At 35.5% G+C, this 18,917-nt stretch overlaps 1 protein-coding gene across 8 annotated transcripts in view; it reads left to right on the forward strand.

The window, feature by feature from the left end:
• Positions 1-1,430: 1,430 nt before the first annotated feature.
• PCLO (piccolo presynaptic cytomatrix protein) overlaps positions 1,431-18,917 on the forward strand; it is a 426,214-nt gene continuing 408,727 nt past the window's right edge. For all 8 annotated transcript variants that reach the window (XM_079150544.1, XM_079150545.1, XM_079150547.1 and 5 more), the window contains exons 1-2: positions 1,431-1,944; positions 6,713-8,141. In XM_079150544.1, the coding sequence (XP_079006670.1) occupies positions 1,700-1,944; positions 6,713-8,141 (1,674 nt within the window). In that variant the 5' untranslated portion in view covers positions 1,431-1,699. The remainder of the gene's footprint in view (positions 1,945-6,712; positions 8,142-18,917) is intronic.

Here is an 18,917-nt window from a genome sequence, read left to right on the forward strand (position 1 = left end):
GAAAGTTTAGAGGTGAAATGATTGGGTCACGAAAATTTAACCTAATCAGTGCATTTATCCCCTCATAGAGATTAACTTGGTGGTAACTTGAAGCAGGTAGGATGTGACTGGTGGAGGTCATTCCCTGCCTTTGGGGTTTATATTTTGTCCTTGTGAAGCACAGCTCTCTCTCTCTCTGCTTCCTGGTGCCATGATCCCAGTTCTCTCCCACTTTCTTCCCCCATGTTGTCCATCTCACCTCAGGCCCTTAGAAATGGAGTTGGCTATCTGTGGACTGAGATTACTTAAACTGTGGGCCCCCCAAATAAACTTTTCTTCCTCTAATTGTTCTTGTCAGGTCTTTTGTTCAAAACAGCTAACAGAGGGCTGAGGTTGTAGCTCAGTGATGGGGCTGGTATGTGTGGGACACGACCTTCAGTGCCACATAAAATTTTTAAATGAATAAAATAAAGGTATCGTGTCCATCTACAAACAAAACAAAACAACAACAACAACAAAAACCCATGGATACAGCTGACTGAAATGATTTCCCGCTTAAGAAAAGGAGTGGCAAGAAAAGTGTATGTGTAGGGGGCGAGGGGTGTATCTGAAAAAGTTAAGTGTTAGTTATAGCTCTACTGCTAACAGTTGTGTGACTCTACCTTTATGGGATCTTCTCTCCATATTTGTGAAAAAAAAAAAAAAAAGGTGGGCGTGGAGTGGAGGAGGAAGGGGATAAAAATCTTGTCTTCAATATTTCAACATCACTATAACATTTTAATAGTTAACAATCTAGATGTTTCCCTAGTGCAAAATTTCCCATTATCCATAATCCTTTACTTCTGTGTACTCCATTGAGAGTTCAACACAAGCTATAAGGATTCAAAAACCTTAACTGCTTGCTTTATGTATCACTTTAAATAGATTTAATCTAATTGGGAAGTTCTAAATGCAAAGTCCATTCTTCGTCCTTCGGGGAAATGTCCCTCAAAGGTATGAGGGGTCTTTCTTCTTCATTTCCAGTTACCTGAACCCTTTCCTAGGATTTTTAAAAAATCCTCTCTTAAAATAAAGAAAAGAGAAAAAGAAAAAGAAAGAAACTACAAATCCCAGGAACCAAAGCTAGAAGCAGACACTTCCCTTCAGTGCCTCCCGGCTCCCCCTTGAATCTGGTCTGCTAAAACTCAAGTTGAGGCATCCTGAAATATGCCTGAAAGAAACGTCTGCTCTTTGGTCCTGGCTTTTAGCAGTGTTCCTGCTCGGCTCCTTTAAATCGGTGCGGAGAGCGAAGAGAGACACAGCGCGACGCAGAGTGGGCCGGGCAAGGGGCGCGGGCATCACCTGTTCGGAGGCGCACGCGCACAGCTAGGGCGCGGGCAGGAGGCGGGGCACTGTGGGAGGGGCGGACGGCGCCCGGCTGGCACCGCTCAGATCTGCTTCTCCCCGGCTCGGGGCGTTGAGGCGGCGTCCTGGAGGCGTCTTCTGCAAAGGTTGCCTGGCGCTGTCCAACATGGAGGAGGCACCGGCTCAGGCGGGCGTCACCTGCAAACGGGACTAATCCCCGTCTGGCGTTCCCGGCAGAGGTGCCGGTGCTGAACCAGGGACTCAGCAGCCTGCACGCCCCAGGCGGACCCGGCTCCAGTTGCTCCTCTGGCCGCGGGCTTCTCGACCGGGACGCAGCGCAAGGCGGGAGCGCAGCGGCCCCGAGTCTCCCAGAGCCATGGGCAACGAGGCGAGCTTGGAAGGGGAAGGGCTCCCCGAAGGGCTGGCGGCGGCTGCGGCCGGAGGAGGGACCGGCGGGGCAGGGACCCCCTTGCACACCGTGATCCCGGCCGGCATGGAGGCGGATCTGAGCCAGCTGAGCGAAGAGGAGAGGAGACAGATCGCTGCTGTCATGTCAAGGGCGCAGGGGCTGCCCAAGGGAAGCGTTCCCCCGGCCGCTGCGGAGTCGCCTTCCATGCACAGGCACGCACAGCATGCTGTATATGTCCGGGCATATATGTACAGCTTCTCGTGCACATATGTGCCAACCCGTATGTGCTAGCACGGCGGTACATATATGTCGCCTCCGTTCATTTCATTCTCCTTAATGGGGTGGCGATAAAGAGATCAAAAGCTTTTTCATGGGCGTAATAAAAATGATGCATTATGGAGTTTCTAGTGGGATAGTAAAGGGTTGCATTCTTGGAACTGTGATTTTAGGTTGTGATTTTTGGCCTTTTGGAACCTTTTCCCTCTAGGATGGCATGGAGAGACGCCCTCCAGTGTTTTACTAATCTGGAAGTCTTCCATTAATACAACGCGGACGTGTTTGAAAATGGATAGAGCTGGGTTGGGTGTTTACCTGTTATCTGTTTAAACCTTCTCAGCATTTTCGGGGTCTTTTTCTCTGCGAGTGTTGTCTAAATAGCCCTATAACAATACCCTTAATCTCCCTGGAAGTGATTTGTCCTCCCCACCCTACCCCCAGAGGAGAACAGGAGCTGTTTAGGTAGAAAGCATAGAATGAACACACCTTATATATTCAGTTTTGAGACCCTGAAATATGTTGTGGCATTAAACAGATGGTTTGGTCACAGCAGAGCAGGTGCTGTACATGTATTTCTGAAGTAGCATATGTCATTTTTAAACCATTGCTCTTTTTTATGCAAAAGTGACTTTCAGTCTATGGAAGAACATGTGAATTTTTATTACCTTAAAATTAGTTTTCAGTACACACTTTAAAAAACAAAACAAATAAGTGACAACTTGTATAGGCCATTATGAGAGCTAATCTGAAATTAACATATTCACTTCCTTTTCTATTTTTCTTCATCCCATAAATTACTTGTTTTCAAATTAAAGTACAAAGAGGGTATAATCATTGAGCTTGCCCTGCTTTTATAATTGTAAACAAACTAACTTTGGTCCTTCAGCAGAGAACAAGTCTCTTTCCATGGTCCTGAAATCATCCCATCTTTATGACACTGAAGGGAAATCTACACTTTTTTAAAGATATTGAAAATGCAAAAGACCTGGACATATCAATGTATAGTCCTCTAATTCATAAAATGGGAGCATTTTAGCCTAGTCACTATCATATAAATATATAATTTTTCCAGATAATTAAAATATTAAAGTTAACATAGGAGAAATTGAAAAATTTATGGATGGTTACAGTATTGTCACATAATACCTTAAATGTGGAAAATCTGTCAGGTAAAAACCATTATTTATCTTGGAAAAAATCATTACTGGTGGAAATTTGCCCCATTATATTAAGTATGCTTTTTGGTATTTAATAATATTCATGTATTGGACCATTTCTTTTATATAAAGCCTGACTTTTCTATTACCCTCAATGGTAGTTTACAATATGTATTTATTTTATTTACTTCATGAAAACTTGACTTAGAAAAACATTTATTGTTCATATACTAGATTTTCATAGGATAATAACATGGTACAGTATTTTTTATTAGCCCTTTAGAAATGTATGCCAGCTCATCTATAATTTTTCCAAAGAGGCACATGCAACAGGTCTAGCATGCTGGTTACAAATACCAAGAAAAGTATGGTCTTTGATTTTTAGATTCTTAACTTTTTTCTATTCAGAGAGTGACTGAGAAATATTATTTCAGCCCATAAAATGTTACTTTATGTAGTATTTTATTAGAAAATATACTCTTAAATCTCTCCACTCATAAGTTTGTTATGGTGAAACTGTTATGAACAGGTGATCTGTGACCTAAATAGTTCTTGGTGAAGGCTTCCTCCAGATACTCAAATAACAATATTTTTGATTTTTGCAAAATGCTTTTATCATTACTAAAAGATTTCTGTAAAATGTACATAACTTTTGGAAAATTGTCCACATATATGATAAGCAGAGAAACATAGGTCTGTCATTTAGACTTTTAGAATCATGTTAATTTATATATGTATATGAGACTATATCCACATTATTTGAAGTTCAGATGTTAAATAGATACAAATTGGACATGCTGAGATTTATTTTTTTACTTTTAAGAAACAAAGATTGGCAGCTCCAAAACCAGGTTCTTATTCTATTGATTTTAACTGACTCATAGCAAATTACATGCACTTCACAACCAATATATGCCTGAGGTTCCTTGTCTCTAAATAGGACTAATAATACTAATCTTACAGAGTGTTATGAAAATCCAAAAATATTTTATTATTTCAGCTGCTTTTACATTCTTATATTTGCAAACATATTGACCTTATTTTAGTTGAAATATTTTTTCTACTAATGTTTGAAAGAAAATTTCTGCTCTGGGGATGACAATAGTAAAATGAAAAAGGAGATAGCATTAAACCTGAGTACCTACAAGCTACAAGTAGAAAGCAGTTACAGATAAAAGTCTCCTAGATTTTTTATTCATTGTAGACCTAGGGAAGTACAATTTTATTACTTCTTCTATTCATTCTATTATGACTGGAGGTTTGTCATATGAGAAGGGCTTACTAGAAAACTTTTCTGAGAATATAAGAATGCTGGCTGAATTGATTACTTCTGTTAGTATTCCTTTGGTCCTCCCCTACTGAGTAGCCACCTGCTCTGCTGTTTTTTTTTTTTTTTTTTCCCACAGCAACAGGACAAGTCCAGGTTCTAAAATGAGTATGGAATGTTTCCATTAGTATGGGAGAAAGCCTGTAGAAGAATTTTAAGTGAAAAGAATTCAAGAAACATTAATCTAGAGTAAAACAAAAACCTGATATGTTCATTCATCAGTTTGCTCATTGTTAACCATTCATTTATTCATTAATTCATCAAACATTAATGCCCATCTACTAGTTTACAGGCTTGGTTCTAGTGATGAAAAGATGAGTGAAATACACTCTCTCTAGGGTTCATGGTCCAGTGTGCAAGGCACAGATTACATTTTAGTTTCTTTTAACAAAACAACTGATAAAACAACAAAAATTCACAGAAGACCATAATTAAGGAAGTCAGCTTTATGTTTTTGTTTGGTATCAAGCTGATATCTCCTCTTAATGATTTTCTATTTCTCACTCTCTGATCTCTGTGTTTTATTTACATAATTGCAACAGCCAAAATTTAAGTTTACATGGTAGAACAATATTCATTGCTGCATAGATCTTTTCTGACAGGAAGAATTTTAAAATATTACTGTTCGTAGGAAGTACATAAAATTATAATTTGTGGTACAAGGAGCTTGCTCTCAATTTTGGCATTTACTATTATCACAAATATTTGCCTACATTGCCATTTATAGATTGTTTCTTTCTGAGTCTTTGCTATTTCTAAGTAGTGCTTCTTTCTTCTGTGTTTTATTTCATGATCTGTACTCAGATTTCTACATCAGTAGGGAAGTTCTGAAAAACTCATATTATTGCATGGTACAAAATTTAAAAATTTGTATTGTACTTCAATAGGTAAATTTTGGCACACCGATTTAAAATCTGTGGAGCCTTATTGTGATCATATCATATTTTAGGTGCTATTGAATCTTTCTTTCTTTACCCTTGTCTCCTTTAAAGAAAAATATAACTTAAAATTAAAAAGCAGTAAATAGCAAACAAAATACTTATTTTCTGTAACACTATAATGTGTAATATTCTTTTAGTTGCAACTTTATATGTAAAGAATGGCTTACTTTAAAAATGTATTTAATGTGATGTTTAGGTAAATTATATGTATTTATATTAAGAAACACCTATTTTAATTATTTAACCATAGTCATTTAAAATTAATAATATTTACAATGATTTTTTAAATAAATTCATATATATTTCTACAAATTTAAAGGAAACTTTAAAATTACTTTTTACATCTTTATACCCATGTTAATAATAATAAATAAGATTATTAAAGCAAACATGGAGTATAAAGATCACTGTATTCACTTGATGAAAGTAACAGACTTCCTGATTGTGGGAGGGTGGGCATACCTAGCTTGCTGTTATTTGGATATCAGACTATATCTCAAGATGCTTTAAGCATGCATGTGTTGTTAACATTGAGTGGAAATTTCAGATTAAGAATTATCTGTTTGAAAAAATAAGTAACATTAGTCTTAACAAAAAGATGGGGTTTTTAAGAATGTCTAATGAAAGTAGAAGTCCTTATTCCATAAATTTGAATAAGCACAGTATTTGATGCATATTTCTAGATAGAGAAAGTATGAATAGGTTATCAAATTTCTTAGTGTCCCTGGAAAGATAACATGTATCCTCCATACAAACCCCCCCTAATGTCACATTGTATGACTTATGTAACTAATGTACAGCTTCAAAGTCAAGCAAACTCCTACAATTTAAAATCAATATTTTTACTTCTTGATGATCCTAGTACTTAGGAGACTTTCTATGACCATAACTTTTAATTAAAAGAAGATGCACTGGTGACCACATGAGAACTACAATAGGACATTGCATTGACTTAGTTAGGTTTATAATTTAAATGTATATTTAATTAGGTTTTAAGTATGGGAAGAGTCAAGTATATATGTAAATTATTTTCATTATAAGTATTTGTAAACTGTATCTTAATTTTTGCAAGTATTGTTTCTTTACCTCCCTGTTGAAAATTTCTATCCATATATTAAAAACCTAGTAAGACCATTATGATCACTCACAGAATGCTACCTAATTGTTTCTACTTGCATTTTTGCATTCATAATTTTGAGGAATATAACAAAGTGATAGCCTTTTAATATTATTTTGATTTGAAGTAACTTCTACTGTTTTCACTTTTTTTCTTTTCTAGGAAACAAGAGTTGGATAGTAGTCATTCTCCAAAGCAACCAGGAAAACCTCCAGACCCTGGGCGTCCAGCTCAACCTGGTCTCAGTAAAAGTAGAACTACAGATACTTTTAAGTCAGAGCAGAAATTACCCGGAAGGAGTCCTTCCACTATTAGCTTGAAAGAATCAAAGTCCAGAACTGATTTTAAGGAAGAGCACAAGTCTAGCATGATGCCTGGTTTTCTCTCTGAAGTTAACCCTTTAAGTGCTGTATCCTCTGTTGTAAATAAATTCAACCCTTTTGATTTAATATCAGACTCTGAGGTATCCCAGGAAGAAGCCACCAAGAAACAAAAAGTAGCTCAAAAGGATCAGGGAAAACCTGAAGGAATCACAAAACCTCCACCACAGCAACAGTCACCGAAGCTGGTTCCCAAGCAGCAAGGACCTGTTAGGGACTCACTTCAGCAGGATGGCTCTCCAAAATCAGCATCTTCTCAGCAACCAGAAAAAATTAAACCACAACCTCCTGGTACAGGAAAGCCACTTCATGGGCCTGCCCAGCTTGCTCAGACAGACCAGGCAAAATCACCACTTCAGCGAGATGCAACCAGGCCTCAGGCGAAACAGTCAGACTTAGTTCGGGGAGAACCAGTTAAACCCACACAGCAGAGCCCATCCAAATCACCTGTTCAGCAGGCAACTCCTGGAAAATCTCCAGCCCAGCAGCCTGGACCTGAAAAACCACAGCCTGGGCCTACAAAGCCTGCAGTCCAGCAACCAGGGAAGACCCTTGCTCAACAGCAGGGTACAGTGAAGCCCTTGGCCCAGTCACCAGGGACAATAAAACCTCCAGCTCAGCAGGCTGGGTCAGAGAAACCTTCATCTCAGCAGCCTGGGCCAAAGTCCCCAGCCCAGCAGCCCATTACACCAAAAGCCCCAGGTCAACAACCTGGACCACAGTCTCCAGCTAAGCCATCTGGGCCAGGAAAGGCTCCAGTTCAGCAGCCTGGGTCAGGAAAATCTCCAGCTCAACAGCCTGGGCCAGGAAAGGCTCCAACTCAGCAGCCTACCCCTGCAAAGCCACCCCCTCAGCAGCCTGCCCCAGCTAAGCCTCCACCTCAGCAGCCTGCCCCAGCTAAGCCCCCACCTCAGAAGCCTAGCCAGGCAAAGCCTCCACCTCAGCAGCCTGGACCAGCAAAGCCCTCAGCTCAGCAGTCTACAAAACCAGTAAGCCAAATGGTAACTGAGAAAACTCCACAACCACCACCAACTTCTCCATCTGTAGCACAGACTCCAGTACAAGGCCTCTCTAAAACCATCTGTCCTCTTTGCAATACCACTGAACTTCTGTTGCATATTCCAGAAAAGGCCAATTTTAACACATGCACTGAGTGTCAGACCACTGTCTGTAGCCTCTGTGGTTTTAATCCCAATCCTCATTTAACCAAGGTGAGTGCATTTAGTCAGAATCCATGTTCTTAAAGCATATCATCACCTCCTTAAATGATGCTTAATATATCTCGTATGATACAATGACATTGTCTTCCTCTAGTTCCTTTGTTCTTCCTTCCCTCCCCTCTTCCTTCTTTCTCAATTGTCAATTAATTTTTTATATTTTCTCCAGTAATCTCCAAATATTGCACAATTTTTGAAAATTTAGCACATAAAACAAGTACAAATTGAATGAAAGATTCCGAGTTCCTACTCATTTCACTCTGTGTAATATCTACATTACTTATTATTTGGCATAAAATGATATTGCTTTAAGTTTTAAATCGATGTTCCTACCTACCAAAATTTTGATATTCTTGACTGGAATCAAGTTTGTTTCAGAAAAAATTGGACAGTGTTCTCAGATTCTATATACAATTTTAATGTAAAATTGAATTCTGATATACACAGTGAGAGCATGTATACCTCATTAGTTGCTAGTCATTGATAATGGCATAGATCCATTAGAGCAAGTTCAGCATTGATGAGTGTCTTCTCTGACGATTACAGTTAATATCTCCAAGGCTTGTACCTAGGTAAGTCTGCCTAACCACGACACATAAAAGCACAGGAGTAACACAGATAGGTATAGGCTGTTTATCAGACTAAAGATAGAAAAGTCATTCTCAGCTGGTCAGTTAATATAAACTCAGCACTTAAATGCCTGGAATAAAGTGGTATTTTAGGAGGTAGAGGATTGGAGACATTCTATAGGGAAGGAACAAAAGAACAAAACATAAAATAGCACAGAACTTAGGAAATTCTCTGGAGTTACAAAAGGATACAGTGAAGATGGGACAATATATAAGTAAAATGGGGATGAATAGATGCAGGGTCTAAAAGAGTATAAGAGGAGCAGATCCAATAGCCCCTATTTGATGAGAAGGCATGTGGAGTCCATCTGGAGGACAGCTGTTAGTGGGCTGACCATGCATCATATCTGTGAATACCCAGGAAGTAACTGACAGCAGGCAGTGAAGGATTATTGATTTGAATATCCCTGAGATGAGGTTTGTATACTCTTGTTGTAAGTGAAATCTTTGTTATGATAATTGTAACGATGAGTATTGATAACTGTTATGTTAAATTGGGTGCTAATTAAAATGAAAATGATGTAGATTTAAAATATGACAATTTGTTTTTTTTCTAAAATACTATTCACTCTTTTAACCAAAAGTCATATTAAGTGCTTTAACATTTTAAGTACATTATTCTTTACTGATGTTGTATTTAATAAGAACACACTACATTCAAATTAATGAAATTAGATTATAAGTAGTTTGTTTATGTAGTTTTTAAAATTTTGGTAATATATTTTTGCTCATAGTATACTATCTCAATAGAAAAAGTCATAATGATTTCAAATAATGATAATTTCATCAATGTTTGAATTTGTTATGTTTGGGTGACAATTTATAAGGTAAATACATGCAGTTGGGAATTTAAACCACATATGTTATTTGTATAGCTACTAGTTGGAAGATAGATAGTATTTGAATATGTACTATATTACATTCTGCTACATGTTTGGTGGGACATAAATATAACTAAAACATGAATGCTGATCTTTACATGATTAAAATGTACTCATTTAGAAAATGTATGCACAAGGAAATATGGTGTGTGTACAGATGTTAAGAGCTGTGAGGGATAGGAACAATATGGATTTCAGGGTAGAAAGTACTCATTTCCAGTGAGTAAGATCAAAGAAATCTTCATGAAGAAAATGGCATTTGAGCTAGGTATTAGGACAAGTACTGTTTTAACAGATAGAGAACATGAAAAAGGGTAATGACTTGGACCAAGATCTTGAGACAGAAAAGTGGAAGATATATGTTGGGAATCAGGAATAAATCCAGGTTAGCTGGATGATGGGGAGAAAATGGGTAGTGAGTTTGGAGATAGGTTGAAGTTATATTTTTTTGCTTTTTATATTCAGTAGTAGTGATGTGATGTCTGTTTTCTAAAACATACCTTGATTAAGGTAGTCATGCATTTGAACGTTTTCCAAATTGTATCAAATGCCAAGTTGTAAAGCACCATTGAATGCTATGACAGAATAAAATATTTGTTACATAATGAATTCTTTTCTAAAATAGAAATGGGGAAATAAAATTGCACATCAGAAAGATAGAGAATTATAACTTTATATAGGGCTTTCCAGTCCACATAATTCTTTCTTATTTCTTTTATCAAAATTAAATTTCCAAATAGTTCCATGGGCATATATTATCTTTTTTCTATTACATCAATGAGGAAACTGGTGTTCAAATGGTTGCTACGATTGCTTTAGTTAGTAAGTTCCTCAGATAGTAAATTTTCAATTGGAACTCAAAGCAGATTTGATTCCAAATCTGTTTACTCCTGTGGAAAGAGACAGTGCTGAGGTCAAAGGAAAAAGCCATCACTATTAGAGGGAATTTGGAGCTCTGTTATGAAAACAGAAGTACTTGAACAGGAATGTGAAGGATAATAGGAATTTGAACACATATAGGTGGGTACTGAAGGAGTAGGAAATGTGACACTGAGGGGGCAGAGGTCCTCACTGGCTAAGTGAAGGAAAGCATTCCTTATTGATTGAGTAGGCTTGGACAAGTAATTTACACTTCCTGTTATAGTGGCATCATTCAAAATATAAAAATAAGAACAAAAAAAAAATAAGAACACATTCTCTGTCAAACACATTGGGTTGTTAGAAGGATTAAGTGAAAATTTATATGAGAAAGCATTTTTTATGTATACAATGTGCTTTTGAACTTGTAATATATTGCAAAACAGATTATATTAACATCTTAAATATATTTGACTTCTAAAGTTTACTTGCACATTGTTTTCTGCATAGACACATCAGAAGTTGTTGGGTTCTGAGGTAGCAATCTAAACATATTTGGTCAATAATATTAATAATAATATTTTGTTTTAACTTTATTTTTCTCCATAAGGAAAAAAATACAATCAGTTCTAATTCTGAATTCTAGAAATTTATCTTCCCTAATCTTTTCACCACATGGCCAACTCCTTAAACTCCTGAATTATCTGGAGGTCAGAGTTGGGACATTAGAGCTGGGTAGAGGCTGAAAACTTCTGTTCCAGGAGATAAGGTAGATGAAATTTGGGGGCTGATCACTGTTTCTAAACTGTTATAGGTATCCATGAAAAAGTAAATTTCTGTGCATCTGCCAAGTTGCCCTCAAATATTCAGATTCGTTAAACAGTTTGTCTATGCAAGTTAGGGACAGATGCTGGACATTCTTTGGTAATACAATTTACATGAATATATTATTTTCCAGTTTGACCTTTTCATGCAAGTAATTCTGTATTATGACTTTTGTATTCAATGAGTAAAACAGAATACTGGTCTCTTGTAATGCAAAGACTAGAAGAATTTCTCTGATTTTTTTTTTAACCAACGCATCAGAATTATGACTATATTTACTTGTGACTATCCTGACTTAAATTACTACAACCTCTGGGGAGAAAGGACTAGAGAGGTTACTATACTCAGCCACAAGATTTAGGAGCATATTTTCTTCTTTAATTATAAATTTGCCCACTTTTCTCCTACCCCTGCTACACACAGACATGTTAGACATCAATGTGTGAGGATGGCTTTTAAATTAACTGCCCTCCTTGGAGGATATGGAGATGTGTGCTATTCCAAATAAACCTTAAGAGTCCATTGGCTCCAAGCCTAGATTTTTGATGCCAAAAGGAGTTTATGAGTATAGCTTTTCTTCCTGGTCCATTAATGGAATTAATCACTACAATATAGGTCGTCTTTTTGGGCTTACTTTCTGACACAGAAACTGAACATTGACTTCTGATTAGTGACAAAAGCATTTTTATTGTTGTTTTTGTGGATTTGTTTTATCTTTTTCAGTGTTTAGACTCAGGCAAGCTAGATTTAGGGCCAGATTGAAAGGCTTATTCCTAATGTTTGGTAATTCTCCCAACTTTTCTGAAGTTTTACAGTATATGAAAATGAATTGTCACTTTTCATAATGTTGATAATGAATCAAATCTTAGCAATGAAAGTGAATTTAGGTAGCTTTCTGCCCTGCTCCCTGCTATTTTCTTAGGTCATGATATATTAATTAGTCTTTTGGTTAAAACTAGATATTTTATTTTTTAAAATATGACCACGTTTCAGGAGAAAAAGAAATTACCCCTAGTCTTGCATATGTAGAAATGCATAAAAACCTTCATTATTTACTAAAAAGTCAAAACAAACAATATGACTGAAATTCTCCAGCTGGGTAAAATGGCTTAACTGGCTGCCTCTTTTAGGTGATTGTGTTGCTGCTTCTGGTTCTAGTGAGGAACAGAATTGGCTGGCAGGGGCAATGGGAATAAGGATTTGTTTAAAAAGAGCTGGTAAGAAAAGAGTAGAGCTATGTCAAGTATCAGGAGACTGGCATCTGTGGATAAAGCAAACCAGTAAGATATTCCTCATGGTGGGATAACTGAAAGAACATTTAAAAAAGAGGATAGTCTTTTTCAAGTTCCTTGGTGTTTTTAACCACAGGTTTTTCAGGAATTTTTTTTTTTTTTTGTCACCTCAAATTCAAAGCAGACTGCCACACAGTTCCTCTCCAAAAGGAGCACTAAGCACTTAAATATTCATCTGCTTTCTCTAAAGATCCCACTTTTTAAAAGATTAAAAGTATAGCAATTCCAGAAAAGGTGAAAGGGCACCAGTAACACCAGTTACTGTATTGAGGAACTCCTAGAAAATGGGAAGGAGTTCAACAAAGAGCCGAGAAAACCATTGTACAAGTGGCTTTCTGAAGGAACCAGAGAGAGGCCCTAAACTTGGAGTCAACAAATATAAAAAGTAGTAGTGGCTTATGGGTAGTAATCAAAGAATAGACTTAAAAACTGCAGTAGGAACAATTAGGACCCCTAGATTCTTTCCTAGCCATCACTGGGAAGAGCATGCATTCTAGTAAAGATCAGAGATAAATAAGACATGATATGATAGAATGGGGATACTTCATTTTCCTCCCTGTACAATCAGCGAATGTTTTCCAAATGAAGAAGTGAACTGCCCAAGAAGGGCCCTCTTAAGAAAACTGGAAGTGTTTGAAAGAAGAGTAGAAGTAGAGGTACTCCTCTCTCACAACAAAGTGTTATAAAGAAGAAGAAGAAGAAAAAAATCTCAACCATGAGTCAACTGCACTAAATCTATTACCATCAAAGCAAAGTTGGCCTTACTTATTTACCACCATCTTACTTGCCCTCAAAGGAGAGGAATAGGAGGAAAACAAAGCTGACTACACAGAATAAGTTCTGTTAATTACTTATAATAATGGTGACATTCACTATAAATGAGTGGAGGCAAGAGCCTAACTAGACATTTTAGCAGTAATACCATATGAATGATAGAAATGAACTAATAGGACAAACAAACATATAAACCTAAACTTGTAAGGGTTCATTCAGGAAAAATAAATAACTTATAAAAATTCTTACTATTCCTCAGAAAGATTTAAGTGGATATTTCATTGATAGTTATCACATGAAAATATTAATGGGCTGGTTGAGAGTAAAAATGCACCCCATAATGACCTGGAAAATCAGGACTCAGAAATTTCCTATATGATAAAGCTAAACAACATTGAAAGTATTCAACTACTTAACATCTCCTGTATTTCAGGCATGTTCTAGACTCCAGGGAAATAGGAATAAACAAAATGTACAAAAATATTTCCCTTATGGAGTGGATTTTCTAGTGAAGTCACAAATCAATAAAACATATGGTGTGACAGATGGCAGTGTAAGGAAGAAAACTGAAGTCCAGCAGGGTTATATTATGTACCAAGAGAGGGGTGGAGATTAGTTGTGGGGTTCCCTCACTCTTATCATTGGAAGATTAGTCTTGAAGTTGATGAATGACTTGAGCTTCAAAAATTTTGAATGGCGAGTAAGGGTCTAATTGATGCATATAGTCCTAACAGAGGCTGAGAGTCAAGGGGCGAAGGCAGTAAATAGGGAAGAGGAGGAATGAATCCAGGAATGTGTATAATTTTGAGATTTTTCTCTTCATTCCTGCCTCCTGTAGAGGTAGGGAACTGGTCATTTTATGAGAGGAAAATTATTATAAATGTCTAATAAATTATTTGTATCTTTGTTTTCAATGCAATGCCTTTGAAATATTTATAAATAAGAACTCATGTTTTTCCATAGAGAGCTAGTCCTGTTCCTAAAAATAGATGATAGTATTGTCTTTTGAAAAAAATTCAGCTTGAAAAAATTCATGCAAGCTGTAGATGGGTAACATTTTAAATTTATAGAATAAAAGTAAAAAAAAAATCAAAGCATTATTTAAGGTCATAATGGCAACCACAACAAATAACTAAAAGCAAAATTTAATACTGATTGATTCTGAAGGATTCTGAAGCGCAGCCTTGGTGTTAGAGGACACTTTTACTGACATTTGTATTTTTTTTCAACTTGTGAATTCATGTTGTAACTAAAATCAACCCTGATGAAATCTAAAAGTTTTGAATCTTCAAGTGATTGACTAACCAAGTATATGATGCGAAGGGATAGATAAAGGATTTAAATTCTTGTTTTTTATATTGTTAGCTCAGAGTTTTGAAGGTTTTAGTCCTTGGTGTCTTAGCCTTGTTTTTGGGTATGTGCTAACACTGTGCGCAATGGAGGAAACACATGGTGGATAAAAAACATTCACCTCATGGTTAGGGAACAAAAAGAAGCACCAGCGGCGGGGCTACTGTTTCCTTGACGGACATGCCTCTAGTGACCACAGGTCTCCCACTATGCCCTACCTTTTAATAGTGTCCAACTCCTCCCAGTAGTTCCATAGTAGGGACCAAACTTTTAACACATGAGTCTTTGGGGCATATTCCAGATCCAAACCTCAGCAGTATTCTACTTGGTGAATTTTTATGAATTTTTGTTTCTATTTAACAATGAAAATTTGAAATATCTTATGTCTGTGATGCTGTTTAGTCAACTTCTTCATCATTCTTTGTGAAAGCTGTGTATATTTTGGAAGACAAAGGCTATTCTCTAGTTCTTTTTGCTATACTATCTAGTTCTTTTTTGCAATACTCTGAAAATTCCCATGATTAAGTATGATAAGAGTATGCCTGTTCATACTATTAAAATAAGAATATCCTAATTATAACAAAATAATTTACTTTTATTCAGAATAGTTTTCTAATGAAGTTAAAGGAATAGAATGGCTCAAATATTTAAAAGTATGTATTATTTATATGTATTTAAGAATACCATATTTGTTTTGGTTAAATCTTTGAAGCAGTCCACTATAACATTTTCCTTGTTGTGTGGCTTCTTCCTGAATGTGTGTGTGTACCTCATATTGTACTCATACTTGAGTCATTAAAACTAAGACTGTTTTTACTTCCAGCTTTTAACTCATTAGATGTTTCAGATATCTTTTAGAAGAGCTGACTTATTATATCTAGTAAGCTTGCTGTTATGTATTATTACAAGTCATACAATGATCTATATAGCTTGGTAGTAACAGATGTTCTGTGAAAGCAGATATATACAGTTAACAAAATCATTTACTGGATCAGTAAATTTAACACAGGGGTAGGTTAACTCACTTGCTGTTCATGTCCCTTGAGAAAACATAGACATCTAACACTTCTTCCAATTCCATGTTTTAATTAACTTAGATAAAAGTGAGGTCTTATTTATAAAATATCAAAGGCATTGCATTGAAGACAAAGATACAGATTATCTACTAGAAGTGTACAATAATTTCCCTTAAAGAAATAGCAGTATTACAGGCATCAGGAAGGCATCAGGTGATCTTGGTTCTAGTGCTAGCTAGTTCTGCCCTTCACATAGCTACACTCTTGCTGATATTACTATAAGTCTACTTGAAAATACTTCCAGTTACTTAGCAACAACTTCACTACAAAGTTTCTTGCCTTTTTCTTACTTCAGAAAGAAAGCAGATTGGTTCTTTGTCACAGGGATGAGAGATGGTAGTTTGAATACTGTGCATTTCAAACACTACTAGTCAATGTGTATGTATTTTGTCATTTAATGTTCCCTTATTGAAGTGGCATTCACATTTTAAAAGTGAATGTACAGAATAGGAAAGTTAGAATTCATATTCTTTTGAGCCAGCTATTTTGTTAATTTTGATAATAGAGATTATAAAGGTAATAACTTTGCTTACTGTCAAGAACAGAATTCAAAGTCTAGAAAAGCCAATAATTTAGCAATTTAAGATGGAAAAGTCCCCAGCACCGCAAAAAAAAAAAAAAAAAAAAAAAAAAAAAGATGGAAAAATCCTATTTCTAAAGTAGAATGTAATAAAGTACCTATAGATGAGATCTGGCCTTACCTGATGTAAAACATTGAATCATCTTTTTGTTGTGTTTATTTTTCTAATAAAAATTTTATTAAATGCAGAACAATTCATAGAATTATGATATTTTTATCATTTATCAGAATATACTTTCAACAACACTTGGCAACAGATTTCTATTTATGTAAAAGAAAAGAAATAAGTGGCAGATTTCATTATATGAACATGTGATTAGGGATTCTAAAATTGAACCTACTGAAAAAAAAATTTAATGCATAGATCTTCATATTTACAGACAAGGATTTGAAAAATGATCAGAAGAAAATAAATGATAATGAAAAATAGAGATAGGATTCTTGGGGAAAATACAAAATAATAAAGTGATTAAGCATCATTTCAAAATCAAATTTTCCTTAAACTTTCATGAAACTATGTTAAATTTGAGTAATTTAAAAGCTATAAGGGTTCAGGACAAGCTAGAAAAGGCTAAAATTCCTTTACAAAACATTTTGTTCTTTTACTGAAGCTATAATTTACGTATTTCATATATTTTCAAAAATGCATTTCGTCTTTTCCAAGTCAACACAAAATCGATTGGCTTAATTCCAGTGAACATCTGACATATTTCTTTCTTTATATTAAATTCATGAGACCTTTGCTTCATTTCACTAATGTAATTTATTATTTCATTTTTCATTTTAAAATAAAATCATAAAAGGAAAATTTAATAAGCTATTCAAATAACTGCACAAACATTGTCTAATTGGAGCCATTGGATCACAGGCTGCAAAATTGCGTGATTGCCTGAGGTGTGTGTTAATCAATTGAAGTATTAAAATTCGAAATCACCATATGTGAGGCAGTCTAAAAGTATTAATATATAATGTAGGTAAACTTAGTTTACTAATTTGTCATCCTCTTTTCTTTGTAATAGAATATAGATATACTTTCATGTCTATGTGCTGTAATTATTTTACAAATTGTACTTTAGTGAAAGTGTCAGTTTTCTTTGTTTTGGATTACCCTGACAAACATATTAAAATGTTCTTCTATATTCTATCCTATTTATGAGGATTTGCAAATGTTATTGCTAGCAAGTGATGAACATTGTTACAGTTTATGAAAAAGTGCATAGTTTGCATATCACAAGGTTTGTTTATGATTGCTGAATTATGCAGCAGAAAATTGTAATCCATACAATTTCAGAGAGGAAATAGCCAGCTAACTTCTGGATGTTTTAAATGAAATTGCTTCACCAAGTTGCTGAGCACCTTATCAAAATCTGAGGAATGGTATTGTCTATTTTTTAACCAAAATAAATTATGCATTAATATGCAGAGCTAAAGATGATAACTGCAGTGAGCCATCTGCAGCCAAACTGCTATTGGGAGTAACTGCCTCTGTGGGGGAGGTCATGTGTTTTGGGCAATCTTTGAGCAGCAGAAAGCATAATCTGTCCCCAAACCTTAGCTTGAGTTATTTTTTATAGTGATGATTTCTTAGATCTATTTGTCTGGTTATGTCATATTTTTCTATGGCATTTAAAACAATGTAAGGTTTTCAATAAGTATTTTATGACAATTTGATCAGAAATAGGAAAAAAACCCTTTTAAATAGTTCATTAAATTATATTCAAAATTTAATTGGTATCCAATTCAGAGGTTAAAAGTAAGACTAAAAAGTCATCACTCCTTTTTTTAAAAAATAGTTTTAAAACGTTTATTGGTTCTTTTTAGATATACATGACAGTAGAATACATTTTGATATAATTATACAAGTATGGCATATATGGATGTACGTGATGGTGGGATTTACTGTGATGTTTTCATAAACGTACATAGGGAAATGATATCAGATGTCACTCCTTTTGGAAGTCTATAATGAGAGAAGGGGAAAAAATTGGAAAATACTTTAAACCACTACATATTAGAATCTAAATGCCATTTTCATACTATAAGACTAATAGTTCAAAAGTAGTAGACCTTAATTGATGGTGAAATAGTAAGTGGTAAAGGAGGAAAAATTCACTGTGAACTGTAAAGAATGAGCCACTTTTAGGTAAATGAGAGAGGAGCCCACAGTTGGCTGAGAATCATTGCTCAGGTGAAAGGATGTGAATACTGCCTGGATGGCAAATGGTCAATTCAGATGTTATGGTTCGCAGAAAAGCTTATTTGTGAAGAATCAAGAAGAACCTAACAGGTGATATTGTATATATACAGGATGAGATCATTTTTGAAGACAGTTTATTTGATAACTAATATGAAACCAGAAAATGTAAACGCCTAACATATCTTTTGATGTTCCATTATTCCTAGTACACATGCTATGTAATTGAGTAGAAATTTCATTGTAAATCTTATGCAGATTTTGTGTATTGGAAGAATTTTTGTTGTTGTTGTTTTGAGAGACTTTCATTT

This window comes from Sciurus vulgaris (assembly GCF_902686455.1).
Source record: "Sciurus vulgaris genome assembly, chromosome: 8".
NCBI lineage: Eukaryota > Metazoa > Chordata > Mammalia > Rodentia > Sciuridae > Sciurus > Sciurus vulgaris.